Source organism: Canis aureus, chromosome X (assembly GCF_053574225.1).
Source record: "Canis aureus isolate CA01 chromosome X, VMU_Caureus_v.1.0, whole genome shotgun sequence".
NCBI lineage: Eukaryota > Metazoa > Chordata > Mammalia > Carnivora > Canidae > Canis > Canis aureus.
This window is the reverse complement of record NC_135649.1, coordinates 48088199-48110729: the sequence shown is the minus strand read 5'-3', so window position 1 is coordinate 48110729 and position 22531 is coordinate 48088199. Positions and strand designations below refer to the sequence as shown.

The 22531-nt window shown below is 39.4% G+C and overlaps 1 protein-coding gene and 1 long non-coding RNA gene across 2 annotated transcripts in view; one reads left to right on the top strand and one right to left on the bottom strand.

Annotated features, from left to right (window-relative positions):
• The first annotated feature begins 4674 nt into the window (after positions 1 to 4674).
• Positions 4675 to 10155, top strand: LOC144308684 (uncharacterized). The gene is made up of 3 exons (XR_013375054.1): positions 4675 to 4908; positions 9034 to 9165; positions 10039 to 10155. It is a non-coding gene; the product is annotated as an uncharacterized LOC144308684 (long non-coding RNA).
• Positions 10156 to 14545: 4390 nt separating this feature from the next.
• Positions 14546 to 22531, bottom strand: part of LOC144307990 (T-complex protein 11-like X-linked protein 2) — a 29446-nt gene continuing 21460 nt past the window's right edge. Inside the window, 7 exon segments of the mRNA XM_077888106.1 lie at positions 14546 to 17499; positions 18693 to 18746; positions 20237 to 20353; positions 21112 to 21286; positions 21386 to 21435; positions 21438 to 21601; positions 21808 to 21930. Coding sequence (XP_077744232.1) covers positions 17267 to 17499; positions 18693 to 18746; positions 20237 to 20353; positions 21112 to 21286; positions 21386 to 21435; positions 21438 to 21601; positions 21808 to 21930 — 916 coding nt within the window. The 3' untranslated portion in view covers positions 14546 to 17266.

The following is a 22531-nucleotide window of genomic DNA, read 5'->3' as shown; positions in this document are numbered from 1 at the left end:
ATATGTTTATCTCTGGGATCCCTGCCTCGAAACTCCACCCCTAGCTCTAGTGTATAACTGCTGCTTAGCTTCCTAAATATGGATTCTATTTATCTTACTTGCCTGCTCATAAGGCCTTAATGGTACCATTTCTTTAACGATCAGAGAATTTCTCTTCAAGCACTGCTCCCTATGATTCTACCACCCTGTAACCCCTGTGCTGGAGAAAGTCAGTCACTGGATGTGAACACATCACCCCTTCAGTGACCATAACCAAGGGCAGAAGCCTTGGACCTAGATCATACAAGATTAGACACTGTCTCACATCCCCACCGAAATAAAATAAAGCAGGGAGAAACGGTATCTGGCTGTTCTTAGCACCCTAACCAGCATCAAAGAAAGGCAATAATGTAATGGTAGGATGGCATGATTTCTGGGGGTTGGAGAGAGGAGTGTCTGCGGCAGGGTCTGAAATTTTGCAGTTGTAACAGGATCCCAGCTGTGATGGTTAATTTTCTGTGTGAACTTACGTAGACCGTGGTACCCAGATATTTGCCCAAACATTATTCTGGGTATTGCTACGATGATTGTTTTTGATCAGATTAATATTTAAATCAGTAGACTTGGAGCAAAGCTGATTACTCTTCATTGTGTGGGTGGGTCGCATCCAATCAGTTGAAGGCCTGAATAGAGGAAAAGACTGACCTCCCTGAAGGAAGGGGGCATTCTTCCGGGAAACCACCTTCAAAATTGAACTGCAGCTCTTCCCTAGGTTCTCAACCACCTGCCAGCCTATCTTGCAGATCTGGGGCTTGTCAGGTTCCACAATAGCATGAGCCAACTCCCTAATTAAGAAAAAATAAATAAAGAATGAATAACTATACACCAACAAAATGGACAACCCCAAAAGAAATGGAAAAATTCTTGGAAACATACAACCTACTAAGATGGAATCAAGACGAAAAAAAGAAAAAAACCTGAACAGACCAATTACGCATAAGAAGATTGGATGACCATTTAAAAACAAAAACAAAAACAAAAACAAAAAACCCTCCCAATGAAGAAAAGTACAGGACCAGATGGCATCACTGGTGAACTTTACCAAACATTGATAAAAAAATTAATGTCAATCCTTCTCAAACTCTTCCAACAAATTGGAGAGGCAAGAACACTCCCAATTTCATTTTACGAGGCTAGCATTACCTTTATATCAAAACTAGAAAAGGACACTACTAGAAAAGAAAACTATAGGCCAATATCCTTGATGAACATAGATGCAAGAAAATATCAGTAAAATACTTGCAAACCAATTCCAGCAGCACGTTAAAGGATAATTCACCAAGACCAAGTGGGTCAAAATAGGCCCACAGAGCGCTATGCTTTTCCAGAGTCACACATGGAGTCAGGAGCAAGAATGGGGTGTTCTCTCTCTCTCTCTCTCTCTCTCTCTCTCTCTCTCTCCCTCTCTCTCTCCCCCCACGATATCTCCAACAGCTTCCCTTTGCAAGATTGGGTTTTCAAAGTTTAAGTACTGACTGTTTTAAACTCTCCTAGAGGGATCCCTGGGTGGCGCAGCGGTTTGGCGCCTGCCTTTGGCCCAGGACGCGATCCTGGAGACCCGAGATCGAATCCCACGTCGGGCTCCCGGTGCATGGAGCCTGCTTCTCCCTCTGCCTGTGTCTCTGCCCCTCTCTCTCTCTCTCTCTCTGTGTGACTATCATAAATAAATAAAAATTAAAAAAAAAATAAAAAAAAAATAAACTCTCCTAGAGCCACGATCACATGGCTACCCAATGAGATATATTGTAAAATGATGACAGTGAGTTTACTTAACATCCATCCTCTCACATAGATATTTTAAAAAGCAAAAAAAATTTTTTCTTGTAATGAGAAGTTTTAGGATTTCCTCTCTTAGTAATGTTCAAATACACCATAAAGCAATGTTAACTATAGTCATCATGTTATACATTACATCCTCATTACTCTTTTATGTTATGACTGGAAGTTTGTACCCTTTGATTACTTTCATCCAATTTCCAGACCCTCTAATCCGCTGCTTCTGGTAACTACAAATCTGATCTCTCTCTTTTTTAATGAGTTTAACTTGCTTTGTTTTTGGATTCCATATATAAGTGAGATCATATAGTATATGCCTTTGTTTTTCTCTGTCTGATTTATTTCCCTTAACATAATGCCTTCAAAGTGCATCCATTTTGTCACAGATGGTCAAGTTTTTTCTTTTCTATGGCTAATAGTTTATATATATATAAATATATGTCTATATAATCACCAAAATGCACAAGGGTTCCCTTTTCCCAACAATTGCCAGTGTTTATTATCTCTTGTGTTTATTTTTAGAATATTTTATTTATTTATTGGAGGGAGAGCATGAGCTGGGAGGGGAGAAGCAGACTCCCTGCTGAGCAGGGTCCTGGAATCAGGACGTGAACCAAAGGCAGACACTTTACTGACTGAGCCACCCAGGAGCCCCTATCTCTTCTCTTTTTGGTGATAGCCATTCTCAGCAGTGTAAAGTGGTATCTCATTGTGGTTTTGGTTTGCATTTCCTTAAAGATTATTGACGCTGAGTACCCTTTCATGTATCTTTCAGCGATTTCTATATCTTCTTTGGAAAAATGTCTTCAGGTCTTCACTCATTTTTTAATCAGATTGCTTGCTGTTATCAAGTTGTATGAGTTCTTTATATATTGTGGATAGTAACCCTTTATATGACATATGATATGGACTTTGCAAAATTTTCTTCCATTCCATAGTTTTTTTTTTATTTTGTTGTTTATCTTTTTTTTTTTTCTGTGCAGAAGCTTTTTAGTTTGATGTAGTTCCACTTGCTTATTTTTTATCTGGCTGCTTGTGCTTAAGGTGTCATAGCCAAGAAATCATGGCCAAGATTCATATCAAGGTGCTTTCTTCCTTGTTTTTTTCTATTCTGAGGATTCTTGGCTTGCTTATCAAATAATAGTTGACATATATGCTCAGCTTTATTTCTGAGCGCTCAATCCTGTTCTATTGATCTATGTGTCTGTTATTATGCCAATACCGTGTGGGGTTTTTTTTTATTACTATAGCTTTGTGATATAGCTTGAAATCAGGAAATGTGATACCTTCCAGTTTGTTCTTCGTTCTTAGGATTGCTTTGGTTATTTGGTGTCATTTGTGGTTCCATATGAATTTGAAGATTTGTTTCAATTTCTGTAAAAAAAAAAAACCATTAGAATCTTGATATGGATTGCATTGAATCCATAGATAGCTTTGCATAGCATGGGCATTTTAACAATATTAATTCTTTCCATCCACGAAACAGGATGCCTTTCCAATCATTTTTATTTCCTTCAATTTCCTAAGTCAGTGTTTTATAGTTTTCAGTGTAGTGACCTCTCACCTCTTCGCTTAAATTTATTTGTTAGTATTTTATTGTTTTTGGTGCTAGCATAAATGAGATTTTTTTCTCTGTTTCAAACCTTTATTTAAATCCTAAGGAGTGAACATAAAGTATGATATTGATTTCAGGAGTAGAATTTAGCGATTCATCACTTACATATAACACCCATTGCTCAACACAAGTGCCCTCCTTAATACCTATCACTCGTTCGGCCCAACTCTTACCCACCTCTCCTCCATCAACCCACAGATTGTTCTCTATAGTTAAGAGTCTCTTACGGTTTGCTTCCCTGTCCTTTTTCCCCCTTCCCCTATGTCCATCTGTTTTGTTTCTTAAATTCCACATATGACTGAAAACATATGGTATTGGTCTTTCTCTGACTTATTTCACTTAGCATAATACACACTAGCTCCACCCGCATTGTTGCAAATGGCAAGATTTCACTCTTTTTGATGGCTGGGTAATAATCCATTATATATTTCGCCTCTTCTTCTTTTTTTTAATAATAAATTTATTTTTTATTGGTGTTCAACTTGCCAACATACAGAATAACACCCAGTTCTCATCCCGTCAAGTGCCCGTCACCCATTCACAACCACCCCCTGCCCTCCTCCCCGTCCACCACCCCCAGGTCGTTTCCGAGAATTAGGAGTCTTCATGTTCTGTCTCCCTTTCTGATATTTCCTGCCCATTTCTTCTCCCTTCCTTTATATTCCCTTACACTACTATTTATATTCCCCAAATGAATGAGACAATGAAATGCCGGGACACCTGCACCCCGATGTTTATAGCAGCAATGTCCACAATAGCCAAACTGTGGAAGGAGCCTCGGTGTCCATCAAAAGATGAATGGATAAAGAAGATGTGGTCTATGTATACAATGGAATATTACTCAGCCATTAGAAACGACAAATACCCAGCATTTGCTTCGACGTGGATGGAACTGGAGGGTATTATGCTGAGTGAAATAAGTCAATCGGAGAAGGACAAACATTGTATGTTCTCATTCATTTGGGGAATATAAATAATAGTGAAAGAGAATATAAGGGAAGGGAGAAGAAATGGGTAGGTAATATCAGAAAACGAGACAGAACATAAAGACTCCTAACTCTGGGAAACGAACTAGGGGTGGTGGGAGGAGAGGAGGGCGGGGGGTGGGGGTGAATGGGTGACGGGCACTGAGGTGGGCACTTGACGGGATGAGCACTGGGTGTTATTCTGTATGTTGGTAAATTGAACACCAATAAAAAATAAATTTATTTTAAAAAAAAGAACACGCTTTAGTCATAGTAGATCTCTTAGCTTAACATCTTTTACATTTTGAATAGACTGAGAATTTCCCAAGTCATTAAGTCCAGGGTTTTTTATGATTAACATTCTTCCTTCAATTTATGTCTTCTTTCTTTTTTACTATAAGCAGCAAGAAGAAAACATGCTACACCTTTAACATTTTACTTGGAAGTCTCCTCAGATTATCAAGTTCATCCCTTACAAGTTCTGCTTTCTACACAAATGTAAGACACAGTAAGGTGAGCTATCTGCCACTTTATAACAAGGTTACCCTTTTCTCCAGTTTTCAAAAACATGTTTCCCTATTTCCTTCTGAACTCTTACCAGCAGTGCCTTTAACATTTCTATTTCTACCAAAAGTTTATGATAATTAATGTATTCTCTAAAATGATATACTTTCTCTGCTGTGTAAGTCGCTTCCCTCTGCCATAATTTTACTGAGATATATATACTTCATATAACATAAAATTCCCCATTTTAAAATTCATAGGTTTTTAGTATATTCATTATGTTGTACAGTCATCACTGCAATCTAATTCAAAAACACTTCCATCATCCTAAAAAGAAACCCTGTAACTACCAGTCAGTCCCAATTCCCTATTGCCCCCATTCTTAGGAATCTACATTTCCAATAGCTCTTCTGTGAGCCATGTTCCTTATGTTGGCTTAAGCCTGAGATGAGCTAGGCAAGGGAGAGGACCAAAGCACTGTGGCTGGCAACTATCTACTTTATGCTAGAGTGGTGGCTATCTTAAGGCAAGGACCTCCTCAGTGGAATAAGTAGTTAAGAGGTCAATTTCTCTGAGAAACAAGCTGTCTGAAAGTGTGAGAAGACTCTGCATGCAGACTCACCTCAAAACCTCAAAACCAGAGCTAGAGAGGGAATAGAGAGTCTTGGTGACTGGGGTCTATGTACTGCTGATTTCTTCATGCAAACTTGAATATTCAGCAATGGTTTGAAAGATTTTGTTTTGAGTTCCTAGCTATAGAGAAGCCCACTGCCTTGGGTTTCTGGCCTTCAGGGATGGCTAATAAACCATCTTAAATGCCTGTCTTAAAGTCAGGATGATCTCACAAGTTAGATCCTGGGAAAAAGCTTAACAACCAAAAGAATCTGGAATTTAGGAGCTATATATCTTTCTCAAATGTCTATCTTGTCCCCATAGCCCCTACAAAGAGCACAGGCACAGGCATCATCTAGATGAGAAATTACACTGGCAATATGAACTACAGTTACATGGTCTATAACTAAATTACCCCATTTAATTTTTAAAATAACCCGACAAGATTGATTATATTATATATTCTTTTTTTTTTTACAGATGAGAATTTAGACTAAATTGTGTAGGATCATATAGAGAGTGGGTGTCAGAACCCAGAATCTGAGGCATTCTACTACCAAAGCCTGTACTCCTAACCTCACTAACACAAGACAAGTGGAAATGTTTGGGACACACAAATAGAGAATTTATTGTCTCACATTTCTGGAGGTGAGACATCTGAAATCAAGGTGTTAGCAGAGTTTGTTCCTTCTGGGAGCTGTGAGGGAAGAATCTGCTCCAGCGCCCCCCACCCTTTTTTAGCTTGTAGATGGCTGTCTTCTCCTTGTGTTTCTTCACGTCATCTTCACTATGCATATCTGTACAAATTTCTCTCTTTTAATAAGGACAGTAATCATATTTGACAGGTGTCCACCTTACTCCAGTTATGACTTCATCTTAACTACACTTGCAATAGCTGTATTTCCAAATGAGGTCACATTCTGAAGTACTGAGAGTTGAGACTTCAACATATAAATTTTGGGAGGGGACACAATTCAACACATAATAGAGGGCATCCTTGTTCCATGGGCTCTATCATTATTTCTCTTCCATTTCACTATGGAGTATGAGCATCTGCTCCCTCTTCAGAGAGGCCAGTGGCATCCGCAAATAACCCGAAGCAGAAACTTGGGGACAGCAAACCTATTGCCAGGAAAGGCATAGGTACCCTCAAGAGGAAAATGGGGAGGTATCTCAGAAAAACTTACAGATGGAACATTTGGTAAATAAGGGTGACATATTGATAAAGAAGTTTGGGAAAGATCAAAGCCTTGCAAGACCTAGGAAGTACTTTTCTAGAAGCCAGAAAACCTGCCGCTAGAACATTGGGAGTTCCTTCCATCCTCTATATTTTGGTGACACCACTTATTATAAACTGAACTGTGTTCTTAAATGTATACATTCAAGATTTAACCCCCAGTGTCTGAGAATTTGACTGTATTTGAGGATAGGGCTTCTTAAAAATAATTAGGTTAATATGAGTCTGTTAGGGTGTGCCCTAATCCAATTTGACTGGTATCGTTAAATGAAGAGATTAGGACATACAGAGAGAGACACTAGGCATGTATAAGCACAGAAGGATGACCATGTGAAGAGACAGCAAAGGGCAGCCGTATTCATGTCAAGGAGAGAGGTCTCAGAAAAAAAACAAACCTGCTGACACCTTAATCTTGGACATCTGGCCTCCAGAACTGTGAAAAAATAAATTTCTGTGTTTTAGCCACATACTTTGTGGTATTTTGTTATGGTAGATCTGGCAAAATAATCTAGCAGCAAATACAGAGGAATTGGACTGGATGATAGGTAAAGCTCCATTCATGCATCGAGCAATCATTAAATGCTGACCAAGTGCCAGGCAGAGCACTGGTGATAAGGCAGCCCTGTGGATTTTATGCTCTACAATGACATCCTGCAGGGGTTTGAGCAGAGTCCTAGGATTTGCTGGCTATTGGTCTACCTTAAGTCATGTCTTTATGACTGCTTTACTGAACCTCTAGAAAGTGTGCCCTCTTACCATTATGTTACCACCTTTCGTTGATGAAGGGTAAGGTGCTAAGAACATCTGGATACTCTTTCACTCTGTTTTATTTTTATAAAGATGGGGGACAGTGTATAACTTTGCTTTTTCTAGGTTTGGGGTTTCTGCCCTTGGATATGGCTACTGAGGAGATGAAGTGTTTATATCCAACCACTTGCTTTCTCCAGCGCGGAGGTTGCAGAATGGTGGGATCACAAGAACATGATGACATTAAAGTATTATAAGTGGGATCAATAGAGTCCACAGCTATACACTAGGGCTGGAGGTGAGGACTACAGTCAGGGATCCCAGGAATAAGGGTATCAGTTCAGAGACAATTTCTGGAACAAAATATTAGGAACAGAGAGTAACACACAGAAACCAGAGGTATTCTGAGAAAAGACATAATTTGGTTGAAGAGGGATAGAAGCAGGCATGATCAAAGTCACTCCCCTGGAGACCTGCACTGCTTCTGGGACAGCTTCCCTACAGAGGTTCATGAGCCCTGATGGAGGACAGGGAGGGTTTGGCCACCAGCAACCCATGTAAGGAGTACATTGTGGGAGGTGTCCAAATTCTTGATACTTTTGGGCCTGATGGTCAGAAAAAGAAGCAACATGTTGAAATTATGCCTCTTTACAGAGCTTATCCCACATGAATTCCACAGCCCCAGCCTCCCTGCCACCATATCCCAAAGCAGAGTGTGCCAGGGCTCAGGGAAATGACAGAGCACCTGCTGCTGGCCCTTTCTGGCCAGAGTTTCCATTTTCTGCTTTCTATCTGCATCAGTCCTCCCATATCCCACACAATCTACCTATTTATTGGTACAGGTATCTTCAGTGGACTCTGCCCCTCACAGATCCTTGATCAGCATGGAGACCAGATACTTGTAGAAATGAGGAGTGAAAGGGCTTTGGAAACTGCATTATCACCCTGGTATGGCCAACCAATTGAGGACCATCCTATCATCATTCTCTAGCCAAAAGAACACTGGAAATACATCTGTAGTAAAACAAAGTTGGGCTTTTCACTCATTGCAGTGAGGCAGGATGCACATAGTGGAGACCCATGAGGGTGTCTTAATAAGTGGGTATTAGTGATTATATAGAATTTGGGCCTGTGTTAAGTGATTTTGTGGATTGTTCAAGGAAGTGGGAGTTTTGTGGTACTAGAAATTGGGGATTGGGGCACCTGGGTAGCTCAGTCAGTTAAGCATCTGCCTTTGGCTCAGGTTATTATCTCAGGGTCCTAGGATCAAGCTTCCTGTCATGCTTCCTGCTCATCAGAGAGCCTCTCCCTCTGTCGACTCCCTCTCTCTCTCTGTGCACTCTCCCTCTATGTGCTCTCTCTCTCACCCTTGCTCTCCCTCTCTCTCATAACTAAACAAAATAATAAAAAAGAAATCGGGGATAATTCTGTAAAAATGACTAGAATTAACTTCAGAGACTGAGTCATAAAAGTCACTGTGGCTTTCTGATTTTGTTCCTTCTGTTTTCTCTGTCTCTGTCCCCTCTCCCCCACCTCAGATCACACCCTAAAGAAAGCCAGATGTCATGTTGTAAGGATACTCAGTTTGTAGAGAGGTCTTATGTGGCAAGGAATTGAGGCCTCCAGCTAATGGCCATGTGAATGAGCTATCTTGGAAACTAAGGCCGCAGGTAAGCCTTTAGGTATTATGCAGGTTTGGCTTATATATTGATTATAACCTGTGGAAAAAAAAACTGAACCAGAGTCATCTTCTAAGTCACTCCTGAATTCCTGACTGACACAAGTTGTGAGGTAATAAATGTTAAATCACTACAGTTCGCAGTAATTTGTCAGTTGCAGTAACCAACTCATACATTAGCTGAACTATAAACTAGGGATGATTATTTCTCACCAATAGAGGCTTATAAGGATCAAATGAGAAAATATAATTTGTGAAGCACTATCAACACAGTGGGTTTAGGTTTCCGTGTAATCTCTTAAATGGGTGTTAGCATACAGGGTGTTCATTAAGGATAGTTCTTGATATGAACACCTGTTGAAGTAAATGGTAGGAAGCAGTATTGGATTGGACAGAGAAGTTAAGCAGTTGTGCAGGTTCAACAAAAGCCTAAACCAACCCTGTAGTAAGCTCAGGCTACAATCATTCTTCAGGGAACTCTCTATTTGGGGTAAGACCAGTCATTCAAATGTGAGCAAACTAGAAAGATCTAAGGTGTCTATCTACAGCTGTGAGAACTGCCTGCTGACAGTATTCCTAGTATTTGTGGAGCAGCACTTCCTTAACTGAAAGGGAGAGTATGGACAATACATCAGTGTCCACCAAAAGCATCATTCAATCATCTGAAGGTCCTTCAAGGCAGTAGCCAAGATGAATTTGCATTATACCTTTAGGGTCCTACTGCTTTTTCTGTATTTTTATACACTGAATATTTTTTGATACTTAAAAGTTCTATTTTTTTCTTTTCAATTTTTGTCAACTTCTTTGACAGCTGAAGAAATAAGGGAATTCAGGCAAATTAAATGTTTTCTATTCTGTCTTCCAGTTCTTTATTAAAGATGATTTAAAACTGTTCTTTGTTGGGGCACCTGGAGAGTTCAGTGGTTGAACATCTGCCTTTGGCTAAGGTTGTGATCTCGGGGTCCTGAGATGGAGTACCGGATCAGGCTCGCCAGAGTGAGCCTGCTTTTCCCTCTGCCTCTATCTCTGTGTCTCTCATGAATAAATAAAAAAATCTTTATATATATATATATAAATATATATATTTATATATAATAAAATATTTAAATATATATAGCATTAGAGTTCCTTATTTAAGTAAATTGTTCTTTGTGCAATTAATTTAATGTTTTCCATATTTCATACACTAAATGAACAGAGTGTTTATTTCTATTTATCATTGCGAATACTTGAACTATTGCTTTTTTCCCATTATAAAAAAGAAAGGGAAAGATTTTTGGTGCTGTGATTACAAAAACAGGAATTTAAGTGGGTTTTTAATTTCAAGAAACTGGGGAGAACATATTAACTTGTCCAGGTAGCCTACCTGAGGTGATAATGGTGAACATGCATGATCCAGAAGCTTTTATTTTCACATAAAGGAAAATAATTTGGAAGTAACCTTTAAAAAGATATATTTACAAAGGAGTTTTGTAGCAAATATGCGTGATTTTGTGTGTCAGAGGAAAATGGAATATAACTCTTGTCGGGGTATGCATAACAGGTTACTTATAGTTAATACTGCCAATTTGTCCGTGTATTCACAGATATCCATTTATTTATTCACTTCTTCTCCTTTTGTTTCTCTCACACACACAGACACAGACACACACACATATATACACACTCATCCAAACATTTTTCTTTACCAGAGATTAGAGCCAAAGGAAGCTTCTAGCAACATGTTTCAAAGACTTAGTGCACTGTATATTAAGAGGTCAGTCTTGATATTTGAGGTCCAGAGGTCACATGTTTCAGAATCAAAGTAAGTCTGAGCAGTGTTTCTGTTAATATTTGTTTCACTTTCCTAATATTCAAACTTTGCTTAATGATACCTCTATCAATTAAAGACATCTCTGCAGCAGCAATCATCTTCAATTTTCACAATTAATTGGCACCCAACATCTTCAGGCAGAAAAGTCAATGGAACACTCCTTTCAGAATTTAAGGCAGAACACACAGAAATGCTAACAGCTGTAATAAATCTGATCATTTATAATGTTAAGCCCTGACATCACTAGTCCAGTTGCCCAGCTCACTCTTCTCTCTTGAACTTCAAACTCCTATTTACAGCTCCGTGTGAAGCAATGTAAGTGTTAGTACCATCACTGTGTGCAGGTTGTGACCTGTGAAATGTGTCACAATCAAAGCCCTCCAAAAGCTATCTGGACCACTATTATTGCACCCCTACTTTCATCAAGCACTACATCTTTTGTCTCTCTGTCTCTCTAGCTATGTTTGTGTGTCTATAAGGGAGGCATAAACTGAGTATCCTAGAATAGTGCTGATAGGAAATTTAGTTTCAGTGAATATACAGAAGAGATTCAGCTTGCACACAAGGCAATAAAGGTATGACATTTGCTGACTACAAATCATACTAAGGTTATGAAATGAATTCCAAACTCAAGAGGCACACAAAGGGTGTGTGTGTGTGTGTGAAGATAGAGCATTTGAGCCGAAGAAACATACAAGTATCGAGCTATGTCTACATATTTGAGTGTCAACCTCTGCACAGAACCCTTCACATTGACTTTCTCAGCATCACACTGGGAAAAGTGTTAACTGCAAGCCCGGGCAGCAGAGTCAGTGGGGACAAGGATGCCATACATAAGGAGAGATTCTAAAGGAGCCCATTTTTGGATGGGCCTTCATCAGCAACCTGGGGTTCCCTCTATGCCATAGATTCCTAAAAGGATATAAACACTTTAAATTTTATACAAATGATATAAAACATTTTAAATTCTAGTGGATTATTCCAAGTGAAACAAAATTATAAAAATGTGAAGTGGAAAAAAATCACAGCATATGATAAGGGCCTGTTTTTAATATTCCTTTCTCCTAAAAAATAGTATATTCTGTATCCCAGTGTTTCAAATTTTGAAAATTTATTTTACCATTTCATATTATTCCAAGTTCTGCACTAAGATTACTGTAATTATTGTAGCTAAGAACATTTTCATGCTTTTACTTAGCACGTTTGTTGCTTTTAATGAGTATTCTAAGTTGTTGTAATTTTGTCTTTCTACATCAATTTTGTCTTTTCATATGAAGGATATTAATCTTTTGCCAATAACATATATGCCAGTTTTTCTTCTCAGATTTTCATATTCCTTCTAATATTTTTTCAAGCAAAAAGTTTTAAAAATTTAATAGATTTTTATGATTAAGGAAATAATATGATTCAATATTTAAAAAGTTAATGAAGAATGCCTAGAAGTCACAGAACTCCAATCTGTGGCTTGATCAATGTTGGAGAGCATCCCCAAACAGTGGAGGCTCCAGAAGTCAGTGAAACACAACTTGAGCTATAGGGTAAGTGTGGATCTTGACTTCCTGCTCTGATTTTTCCTGGTACTATGCCCTGTGGCAAGTGAATAATTTACTTTTATTTTTATCTTCTTTGTAGGAAATACTATGATAATAATACATACTGTGAAAGATATGATAAAGATCAAAGGAGATCAAATGACAAATTTCATCCACAAAGAAGCAGATTAGTTTTATGATGGACATAGATGCAAAACCATCAACAAAATTATCAAACTACTTTCAGCAATACATTAAGAGGAGCATTAAGGGGTGCCTGGGTGGCACAGTCAGTTAAAGTATCTGACTCTTGCTTTCAACTCAGGTCACGATCTCAGGGTCAAGCCCCGCATCAGGCTCTGCACTCAGCAAGGAATCTTTTTTTTTTATATATAAATTTATTTTTTATTGGTGTTCAATTTGCCAACATATAGAATAACACTCAGTGCTCATCCCATCAAGTGCCCCTCTCAGTGCCTGTCACCCAGTCACCCCCACCCCCCGCCCACTTCCTTTTCTACCACCCCTAGTTCGTTTCCCAGAGTTAAGAGTCTCTCATGTTCTGTCTCCCTTTCTGATATTTACCACTCAATTTTTCTCCTTTCCCCTTTATTCCCTTTCACTATTTTTTATATTCCCCAAATGAATGAAAACATATAATGTTTGTCCTTCTCCGATTGACTTATTTCACTCAGCATAATACCTCCAGTTCCATCCACGTCGAAGCAAATGGTGGGTATTTGTCATTTCTAATGGCTGAGTAATATTCCATTGAATACTCAGACCACATCTTCTTTATCCATTCATCTTTCGATGGACACCGAGGCTCCTTCCACAGTTTGGCTATTGTGGACATAGCTTCTATAAACATCGGGGTGCAGGTGTCCCGGCGTTTCACTGCATCTGTATCTTTGGGGTAAATCCCCAACAGTGCAATTGCTGGGTCGTAGGGCAGGTCTATTTTTAACTCTTTGAGGAACCTCCACACAGTTTTCCAGAGTGGCTGCACCATTTCACATTCCCACCAACAGTGTAAGAGGGTTCCCTTTGCTCCACATCCTCTCCAACATTTGTGGTTTCCTGCCTTGTTAATTTGCCCCATTCTCACTGGTGTGAGGTGGTATCTCATTGTGGTTTTGATTTGTATTTCCCTGATGGCAAGTGATGCAGAGCATTTTCTCATGTGCATGTTGGCCATGTCTATGTCTTCCTCTGTGAGATTTCTCTTCATGTCTTTTGCCCATTTCATGATTGGATTGTTTGTTTCTTTGGTGTTGAGTTTCATAAGTTCTTTATAGATCTTGGAAACTAATCCTTTATCTGATACGTCATTTGCAAATATCTTCTCCCATTCTGTAGGTTGTCTTTTAGTTTTGTTGACTGTATCCTTTGCTGTGCAAAAGCTTCTTATCTTGATGAAGTTCCAATAGTTCATTTTTGCTTTTGTTTCTTTTGCCTTTGTGGATGTATCTTGCAAGAAGTTACTGTGGCTGAGTTCAAAAAGGGTGTTGCCTGTTTTCTCCTCTAGGATTTTGATGGAATCTTTTCTCAGATTTAGATCTTTTCATCCATTTTGAGTTGATCTTTGTGTATGGTGCAAGAGAGTGGTCTAGTTTCATTCATCTGCATGTGGATGTCCAATTTTCCCAGCACCATTTATTGAAGAGACTATCTTTCTTCCAATGGATAGTCTTTCCTCCTTTATCAAATAGTAGTTGACCATAAAGTTCAGGGTCCATCCTTATCAAAATACCATGGACTTTCTTCAGAGAGTTAGAACAAATTATTTTAAGATTTGTGTGGAATCAGAAAAGACCCCGAATAGCCAGGGGAATTTTAAAAAAGAAAACCATATCTGGGGGCATCACAATGCCAGATTTCAGGTTGTACTACAAAGCTGTGGTCATCAAGACAGTGTGGTACTGGCACAAAAACAGACACATAGATCAATGGAACAGAATAGAGAACCCAGGAAAGCGTGTTTTTTTTTTAAGATTTTATTTATTTATTCATGAGAGACACAGAGAGAGAGAGAGAGAGAGAGAGAGGCAGAGACACAGGCAGAGGGAGATGCAGGCTCCATGCAGGGAGCCCGATGTGGGACTTGATCCCGGGTCTCCAGGACTCGATCCCGGGTCTCCAGGATCACACCCTGAGCCGAAGGAGGCGGCGTTAAACCGCTGAACCACCCAGGCTGCCCGGAAAGCGTGTTCTAAAGAGAAAGCTGGACAATCTTTTGCTAGAGCTTTTAAAGGATGAAAAGATCAAAATATTTATTCATACAGATGGCTCTTTAAGGAGATTAAACATGTGACTCATGGATGCCATCAACCATTTCAGCAGAATCCAGTTACAGAGACAAGTTTATCCAGGAAAGATCTGTGAAAGATCCTCTGGTCAAATGCAATGACTCCTTGATATATACTGAGCAGACTCAAAATGTTTTTGAGAATGTTATATCAGAAAAACATTGCCAATTTGAACTGACTGGGAGAGAGAAGGGTTCAAATAAAGGAAGGCTGTTGGATTTCCAAAATTCTGCAGGCAGAAAAAGAACAATGGTGGCAGCCAGACTTCTAGCTCTGGAGTCAACTCCCCGCTAGTAACCAATGCTAGTCTCTGAAATGTTTTCCATCTTTAACGGTATGTCTCTATCCTCAGAAAAAAAAATTCTGCAAGCAGGAAACAGACTGATAAAAATACTCAGCTTCAAACATGTACTATCCTTCAAGAAAAATGGAAGGGTGACTCTGAGGACATGTAAATGGAACACAGGCTAGAGAGTCCAGCCTCAGACAATTATTCCTAGGCCTTCAAGCCTTATAGAGTTTGCCTGGTTGAATTTCTAAGTTGCTTGGAGCTAATAGCTCTTTTCTTCATTTTCTCCCATTTGGAGTGGGAATGTCTGTTATTATTCTATTCCTATCCTACCACTGTAATTTGGGAAGAGGTAATTTTTGACTAGTTCACTGGTACTCTGATAGATATTTTTCCCCAGCGAGGATCATATCCAGTTTCTCATATACCTGATTAAATGATTTACAGTTGAGGTTTTGGACTTATACTGATATGTAATGTGTTGAGACTTCGGGGGATATTGGGATGAGGTGAATGTGTTTTGCATGTAGGTTGTATATAAATTTTAAAGGCTCAGAAGGTAGACTATGGTAAGGTAAATAAGTCTCCAAGGATATCCATGCCTGGAACCTGTAAATGTTCTTATATGAGAAAGGGACTTTGCAGATGTAATTAAGTTAAGGGTCTTCAGATGGAGAGATTATTCCAGTGGGCTCTAAATGTAATAACAAGTGTCCTTATTAACAGGAAGGGAGAGGGATATTTGACACAGAAGAAAGAGTCAATGTGATGACTGAAGCAAGATGCTACGTGGCTGGTTTAAATGATGAAGAAATGGGTCACATTGTTAAAAAAAAGACATATGGTGAAAAGCCAATTTCTCTCCCAGTCCTGTGTCTCATTTCTCCTACCTAGAGGAAACCATTGTTATGAGACTTTTTGTGTATTCTTCCAGAGAAATTTTACACAAATGCAAGTACATATTATAATAATATATAACATTTATGAGCATGTATGTTCCAGGTGCTCTTCTAAGCTCTCTACATATAAAATTTATTCCTTTATTTTCTTCTAAACATTCCAAACAAGTCAAAATCCAAACTGAATTTTTTCTTAATCTCCTAGATTGCTGTTGGTCTGTTACAGTTGGCATAAAAATGATTAGATGAATCTCTACAATCTCAAAAAACAAGCCCAGGCCCTTATGGACCTAGAACATTTGTCAAGTGTGGTTCCAACTGAGCTGACAATCATAACATAACAGTTATTGTCCCAGGCTGCAAGGGAGAAGTGTGGTGGCTGCATCCACCCTTGAATACCTATATCACCTCTGTCAAGAAGAATGGAGTGACCTAAGGCTAGAGATGTGGAAACAGGAGATAAATTCAGCTATAGAGCAGGGCCAGGGATGAACCTGATACAAGTCAGTGGCAGAACTAATGCTTAGACTTAGTGTTAATGTCAGAGACTCCAAACCTCACCCTCAGGATCACTTGAGAGACATAAATCCTGTGGCGGCTAAGAACTGTCCTCAACTGAATGCTTGTTAGCAGACAATATCAACTTTCACCCAGTCACCAGTTTTCATATTGCTTCATTCCACACACCAGAAAAGGAGGTGGGGGCTCTTACTATTGCTATATCCTTTAAAATTATAGGGAAATTTGACACTAGAAATGGGGTTCTAAGTCCTCTCTTGATCTGTAGCTCAGTAAATTTCTGACTTCCAGAAGCCTTTATATTCATACTCTGGATAATTCCATTCCACAGTGTTTTCATTGCCCTCAAGGAAATTATTTTCCATTACAGAAAATAATGTCAGCACCTGATGCCCTAATGCTTGCTCAACCACCATCACACTCAAGAATGATCAGTGAGTGAAAGGAAAACTGAGGATCCACTGGCTTCTCAGATACTTAGAGAAAATAAGGGCACAGAACTTAGATTCAGTTGCAACACAGAAGGAACAGATGTTTTCTTGCAGCTCGGAAGTTTATTAATCAGGGTGGTTGGACTAGTTGGTGTTACTTGCTTGAACCCTGCATCTCTGTGTCCTACCTGTAGTGTGGAAGAGGACTAGCTGCTCTGCTGGCCACAGGTGATGTCATCCTAGGAACTTGCTGAGCCTTCTCTCCTGGTTTCAATGTTGCCATAGCTGAGGCCTGGCATTATCAGATAGACTCCACTTCTGTTTCATGTGCCTGAGCTGGAGGGATGATATTTTTAAGGATTTCGGCATAATAGGGGCTAAATACCTGCTGATTGTGATGCATCAAATTGAAAAACTTCCAGCTTAGTTCTGCCAACTCCCCTTCAATGAGACTGAGGCCTCCAGGGAAGTCTTGCAGAGATTCCTGCATGCCATGAACTAAACAACATTTGAGAAACAAACGGATTCGCTGATCTGTGAGCAAGGAAAAACAATGAAAAGGGGAAGATCAAAGAGGTTTCAGAGGAAATTCACAATACCCTTGTACTCTCTGCTCACCGAAATTAACTAAGGTATTCACTGACCTACCCATTTATCTGGATAAACCATATAAATGAGATTTGCCTGCTTCATTTTGGAGGAGGGAATGCTATCAAGCTTCCAAAGACAATGGATGATCAAAATATTTTGAGCTCGCAAATTTCTGGCTGTTCATAAGATTGTGTGGTTTTATTTTTTTTTATTTTTTTTTATTGGTGTTCAATTTACTAACATACAGAATAACCCCCAGTGCCCGTCACCCATTCACTCCCACCCCCCGCCCTCCTCCCCTTCCAACACCCCTAGTTCGTTTCCCAGAGTTAGCAGTCTTTACGTTCTGTCTCCCTTTCTGATATTTCCCACACATTTCTTCCCCCTTCCCTTATATTCCCTTTCACTATGAAGTAAGCCAGTCGGAGAAGGACAAACATTATATGTTCTCATTCCTTTGGGGAATATAGATTGTGTGGTTTTAAGTGAGCTCCTGGTATGCAGTGATCTAACAAGAGGATCTCAGATATCATACCTGAAATTAAAAGGGCTATACATTGCAACCAGTGCCCACATACCCAAATCAGACTGTTAAGATGCAAAATTCCAATATGGAATATGTCCCACAACCTAAGTCAGTATCAATTCCTTGGAGGGTAGTAGAAGCACATATGGTAACTTTTAAAGCAAAGGGCTTTCCATCATAGATTTTGGACTATAATTATAAAGTGACCAGGGATGATGTGGTAGGGTTGATGGGACAGCATTTTACACCTGCAAGTTACATGTCTTAGCTGCAGGTCCACCTTAAAACCATGCATTCACTCTTCAAACTGAGAGATCTATTTCAACCCTGCATACTATAGATGAGAAAACTATAGCCAAAAGACTTTCCCAATGATCATGCTTTTCCATTTTTAAATGGTTCAGTAACTAGATTCCAAAGTTAAGTCTACCTCCTCATCCTCCACATTCTTTTTTTTTTCCTCCACATTCTTTTTTTTTTTTTTTTTTTATTGGTGTTCAGTTTACTAACATACAGAATAACACCCAGTGCCCGTCACCCATTCACTCCCACCCCCCGCCCTCCTCCACATTCTTGACACCACTCCCTATCACTACTATGGGTCTCTTACCAATGATGTTACGAACACAGTTCTCCTTCTTGGCGATATTCTGGAGTTGGCCTATAAGAGATGCTGTGTTAAAAGTTTGTGTGCAGACTCACTTGCCCCAGAAACCAGCGCTAAAACACCACATGGAAAGGACATAGAACATAGGTGAAGGAGACCAACTAACTAATCTGGGAACTCCTGCTAGAGGGGCAGGAGACAGCACAGACCCCCTCCAGAGACTGGGACAATGGTGGCAGTCACTTTGGCAATCTCATTCTGTCCTATTGATCTCAGCACTGAGGGCACCATTTTGGAATCATTTTTTTAGACTGTTAATGCCAGGGGTCATGCTCCACTTGGAGCCCTGCATAACATTGCACCTCAACTGGACCTCATAACTAATTGGAAAATGAATACACTCACCAACAAGCCCATAGCAGTGGCTAGGCCTTGTGGACAACTGGCTGGGGTCATACCCACCCAACAGCACAGAAGCAGAGGTCATGATCAGGCCTTGAAGCCAATCAGGCTGGGGGTGCTGAGCTTGTCCACCAGAGTTCCTACAGCAGTCATGATCCCATCACAGCAGAAGGGTGCATACAGCCCCCAAAGGGGACAGCTCTGGAGCATCTGGATCTGGTGGTCAAGGGGAATTGCACTCCTGGGCTCCAAAGAATATCTTATACATAAGGTCACTTATTCAAGGACTTGAACATGTAGTAGAACTACCTAATATGTAGAAAAAACACAGAGGGTTAGCAAAATAAGGAGAAAGGAAAATACCTATCAAATGAAAGAACAAGAAAAAAGATTCAGAAAAAAAACTAAGTAAAATAGAGATAAGCAATCTCTCCACTGATCAAAAGATGCTTACCAAAATTGGGAGCAAAAATGGATAAGCACAGTAAGAACTTCAACAAGAGAAAATATAAGAAAGTTCCTGTAAGAGTTGAAAAATACAATAATAGAAATGAATAATACACAAGGGGAAGTGAACAGCACATTAAATAACACAGAAGAATGGATCAATAATCTGAAAGACACGGTAGTAGAAATCAACCAAACTGAACAGCAAAAAGAAAAAAAAAGAATTTTTAAAAATAAGGATAGTTTAAGGGACGTGTGAAACAAAAACAAGCCTACGAACATTCACATTATGGGGTCCCAAAAAAAGAAGAAGGAGAAAGGGGCAGATAACTTATTTGAAAAAAATAATAATAGCTAAAAAAATTTCATAACCTGGTAAATGAAGTAGACAGCTAGGCTCAGAAACTAGAGTCCCTGGGACACCTGGGTGGCTCAGTGGTTGAGGTAGGGCCATTTTGAGGTGATCAGGTCATGAGGATGGAGAACTAATGAATGGGAGTAGTGCTTTTATGAAAGAGATCCCACAGAGTTCCCTAGCATCCTCCACTATGTGAGGATACAATGAGAATTTTGAAATCTGAAATCTGAAAGAGGGCCTTCACCCAACTATGTTGGTATTCTGATCTCAGATGTCCCACTTCCAGAACTATGAGAAATAAATTTATGTTGTTTATAAAAAAAAAAAGAGAAAGAGAGAGAGAGAGATGCTGTGTTTTCACTGCTCAAGGCAATAAGGTCCATGTCTTTGAGGCCTTGATGGATTTCCCGGGACACCTGTTCTCTCACACTCAGCATAGTCTCTTGAGGCCTAGATAATGGACAGAAAGCAGAATGGCCCTGGCATATGGTCAAGGCCTGGAGAGCCTCTAACAGAAGACAGGTGCACTCAAAGGAGAATTCCAGGCTCTCACCACTAGTAGACAGCAGGACTCCATGTACAGATGAAAAGTCTTCATCGTTACCCTCAAGGTGACAACTAATTCATAATACAGTAGTATACTAGACTTCAAAGAAAATAAGGTAATTGACAAGGGTTCAGTTCTATCGTTGGACCCAGTCAGTGTTCTTTAGTTCCATAAACTTTATTTAAACCTTGTTTTAAGATTTTCTTAGGGATTTTCCACAGTTGTTTTTTCCTCTTTTACCAGTTAAACTATAAATATGTTAAGAGACCTAAACCTCTAATTCCTCTTTTTATTTTGGTTGTGGTGCCCTCCATGCAGTGATGACCAATTAGTATTACCAAAACTGATAAACTTCTGGATATACATACACAAATCCGGTGTCACCCATTCGAATATATAATGACTCATTTTTACAAAACACGATAATGAATCATTTGCAGCAAACTAGCCTCCACACTCTCTTCTTTGGAAATAAGTTTAGTTTTTCTCTATCCCAAGCCTCAATATGACTTATCAAAAGACACTAAGAATCTTGCAGTTGGTACCCAAGGTCCTTTTTGTGGTTTGTGATGACAAATAAGCAATAATTACATTATCTGCCTATGTCCCAAAAACCACATATTATTTCCAACTCTAAAAAAGATCTGTCTATGAAACTTAACTGGAGTTAAATTATTCTGTCAGAGCCTTGGTTATGCATTTCAGTTTATCCACAAATTCAGGTGAGTTGAATAAGACATTACCAGAGAAACATCTGGCTACTAGCAAGACTGAGGCCAGGACAGTTAACTGGTGCAAGTGGGACTCCATCTTCTGTAGCCGGATTCTGTCCATCAACAAAGTCTGTTTCAACAGGGAAGACTGGGTCAGGAGAGGAGAGTTCTAATAGAGATGTTAAATACCAAACAAAAGGCAATGCTCTAACAGAACACACTTTCCTACCTCAGGGAACTTGTCATTGTCAGGATCCCAGAGAAGAAGGTTCAGGTAAGCCTGTATAGCACCATTGTGGGATTGGGGATCTCTGAGTTGTTAGATACCCAATTTGGAGGTGAACAGGCCAAGCTGGAGGAGCTAGGAGAGGCAGGAGAACTTGGAGATGGTGTAGTGAGGTCTGTTGCTACTTTGGTTAGCCATTTTGTGGTGTAATCAAGGAGATATACAACATAAAAGGGAATATATGAGACTTAAAGTTTTAAGATATCCTCTTGGCCAATGAATGTTATTTTGTAGGACTTTTTGTCTTAGAGAAGTATTTTTCCCTATCTCTTACCCAGAAAAGAAACTTTCTATTCAAAAATTAGAAAATATTTTATCAAACCCAAGGTCAGATCTCCATCTCCTGCACATAAATTTTAAACATACTGGGCTGCTTGTCAAGGAGTTCCTGGAATTTAGCTTGTTCATACTGGACAGAATGTTCCTTCAGGTAGGGTTGAAGGCCCTGGATGTCCATTTTCATCAGGCCCGGAACATGGAAGATACCCCTGTCATAAGGAGAAATAAAATATTTACACTTTGAAAGGAAATCTAGTGTGGAGGGGTGGAACTCAGGCAAGGAGTCCTAAAATCACAGCATTTTAGAATTAAAATGGGCCTTAAAAAACAATAATCTAACCTCAATTTACAGATAAAAACACTGGATTGAGGAACAAAGGCCACAGAATGAGTTGTTGTCAGAGGTAAGGAAAAATATGTCTTCTGTCCTTTTAGTTACCAATCTAGAACTCTTTCCAACATAACTACTATCTTCTCAGTAAAAGTACTCAGAAGAAGGAAAATGACCAAAGTCCTAACAACTGTGAGTAACTGGAATGATGGTGACTGAATTTCTAACTCATAGGGTTTCTAACTCACTTTGCCTTTCTGGGTCTTCATTCTCCTAAATGTGAAACAGGGATAATCTTCATTTATGTCCCTTCATGGGGTTTAAATCAGGATAATTTTATTTTATTTTATTTTTATTTATTTATTTTTATTTATTTATGATAGTCACAGAGAGAGAGAGAGAGAGAGAGAGAGGCAGAGACATAGGCAGAGGGAGAAGCAGGCTCCATTAACCGGGAGCCCGACGTGGGATTCGATCCC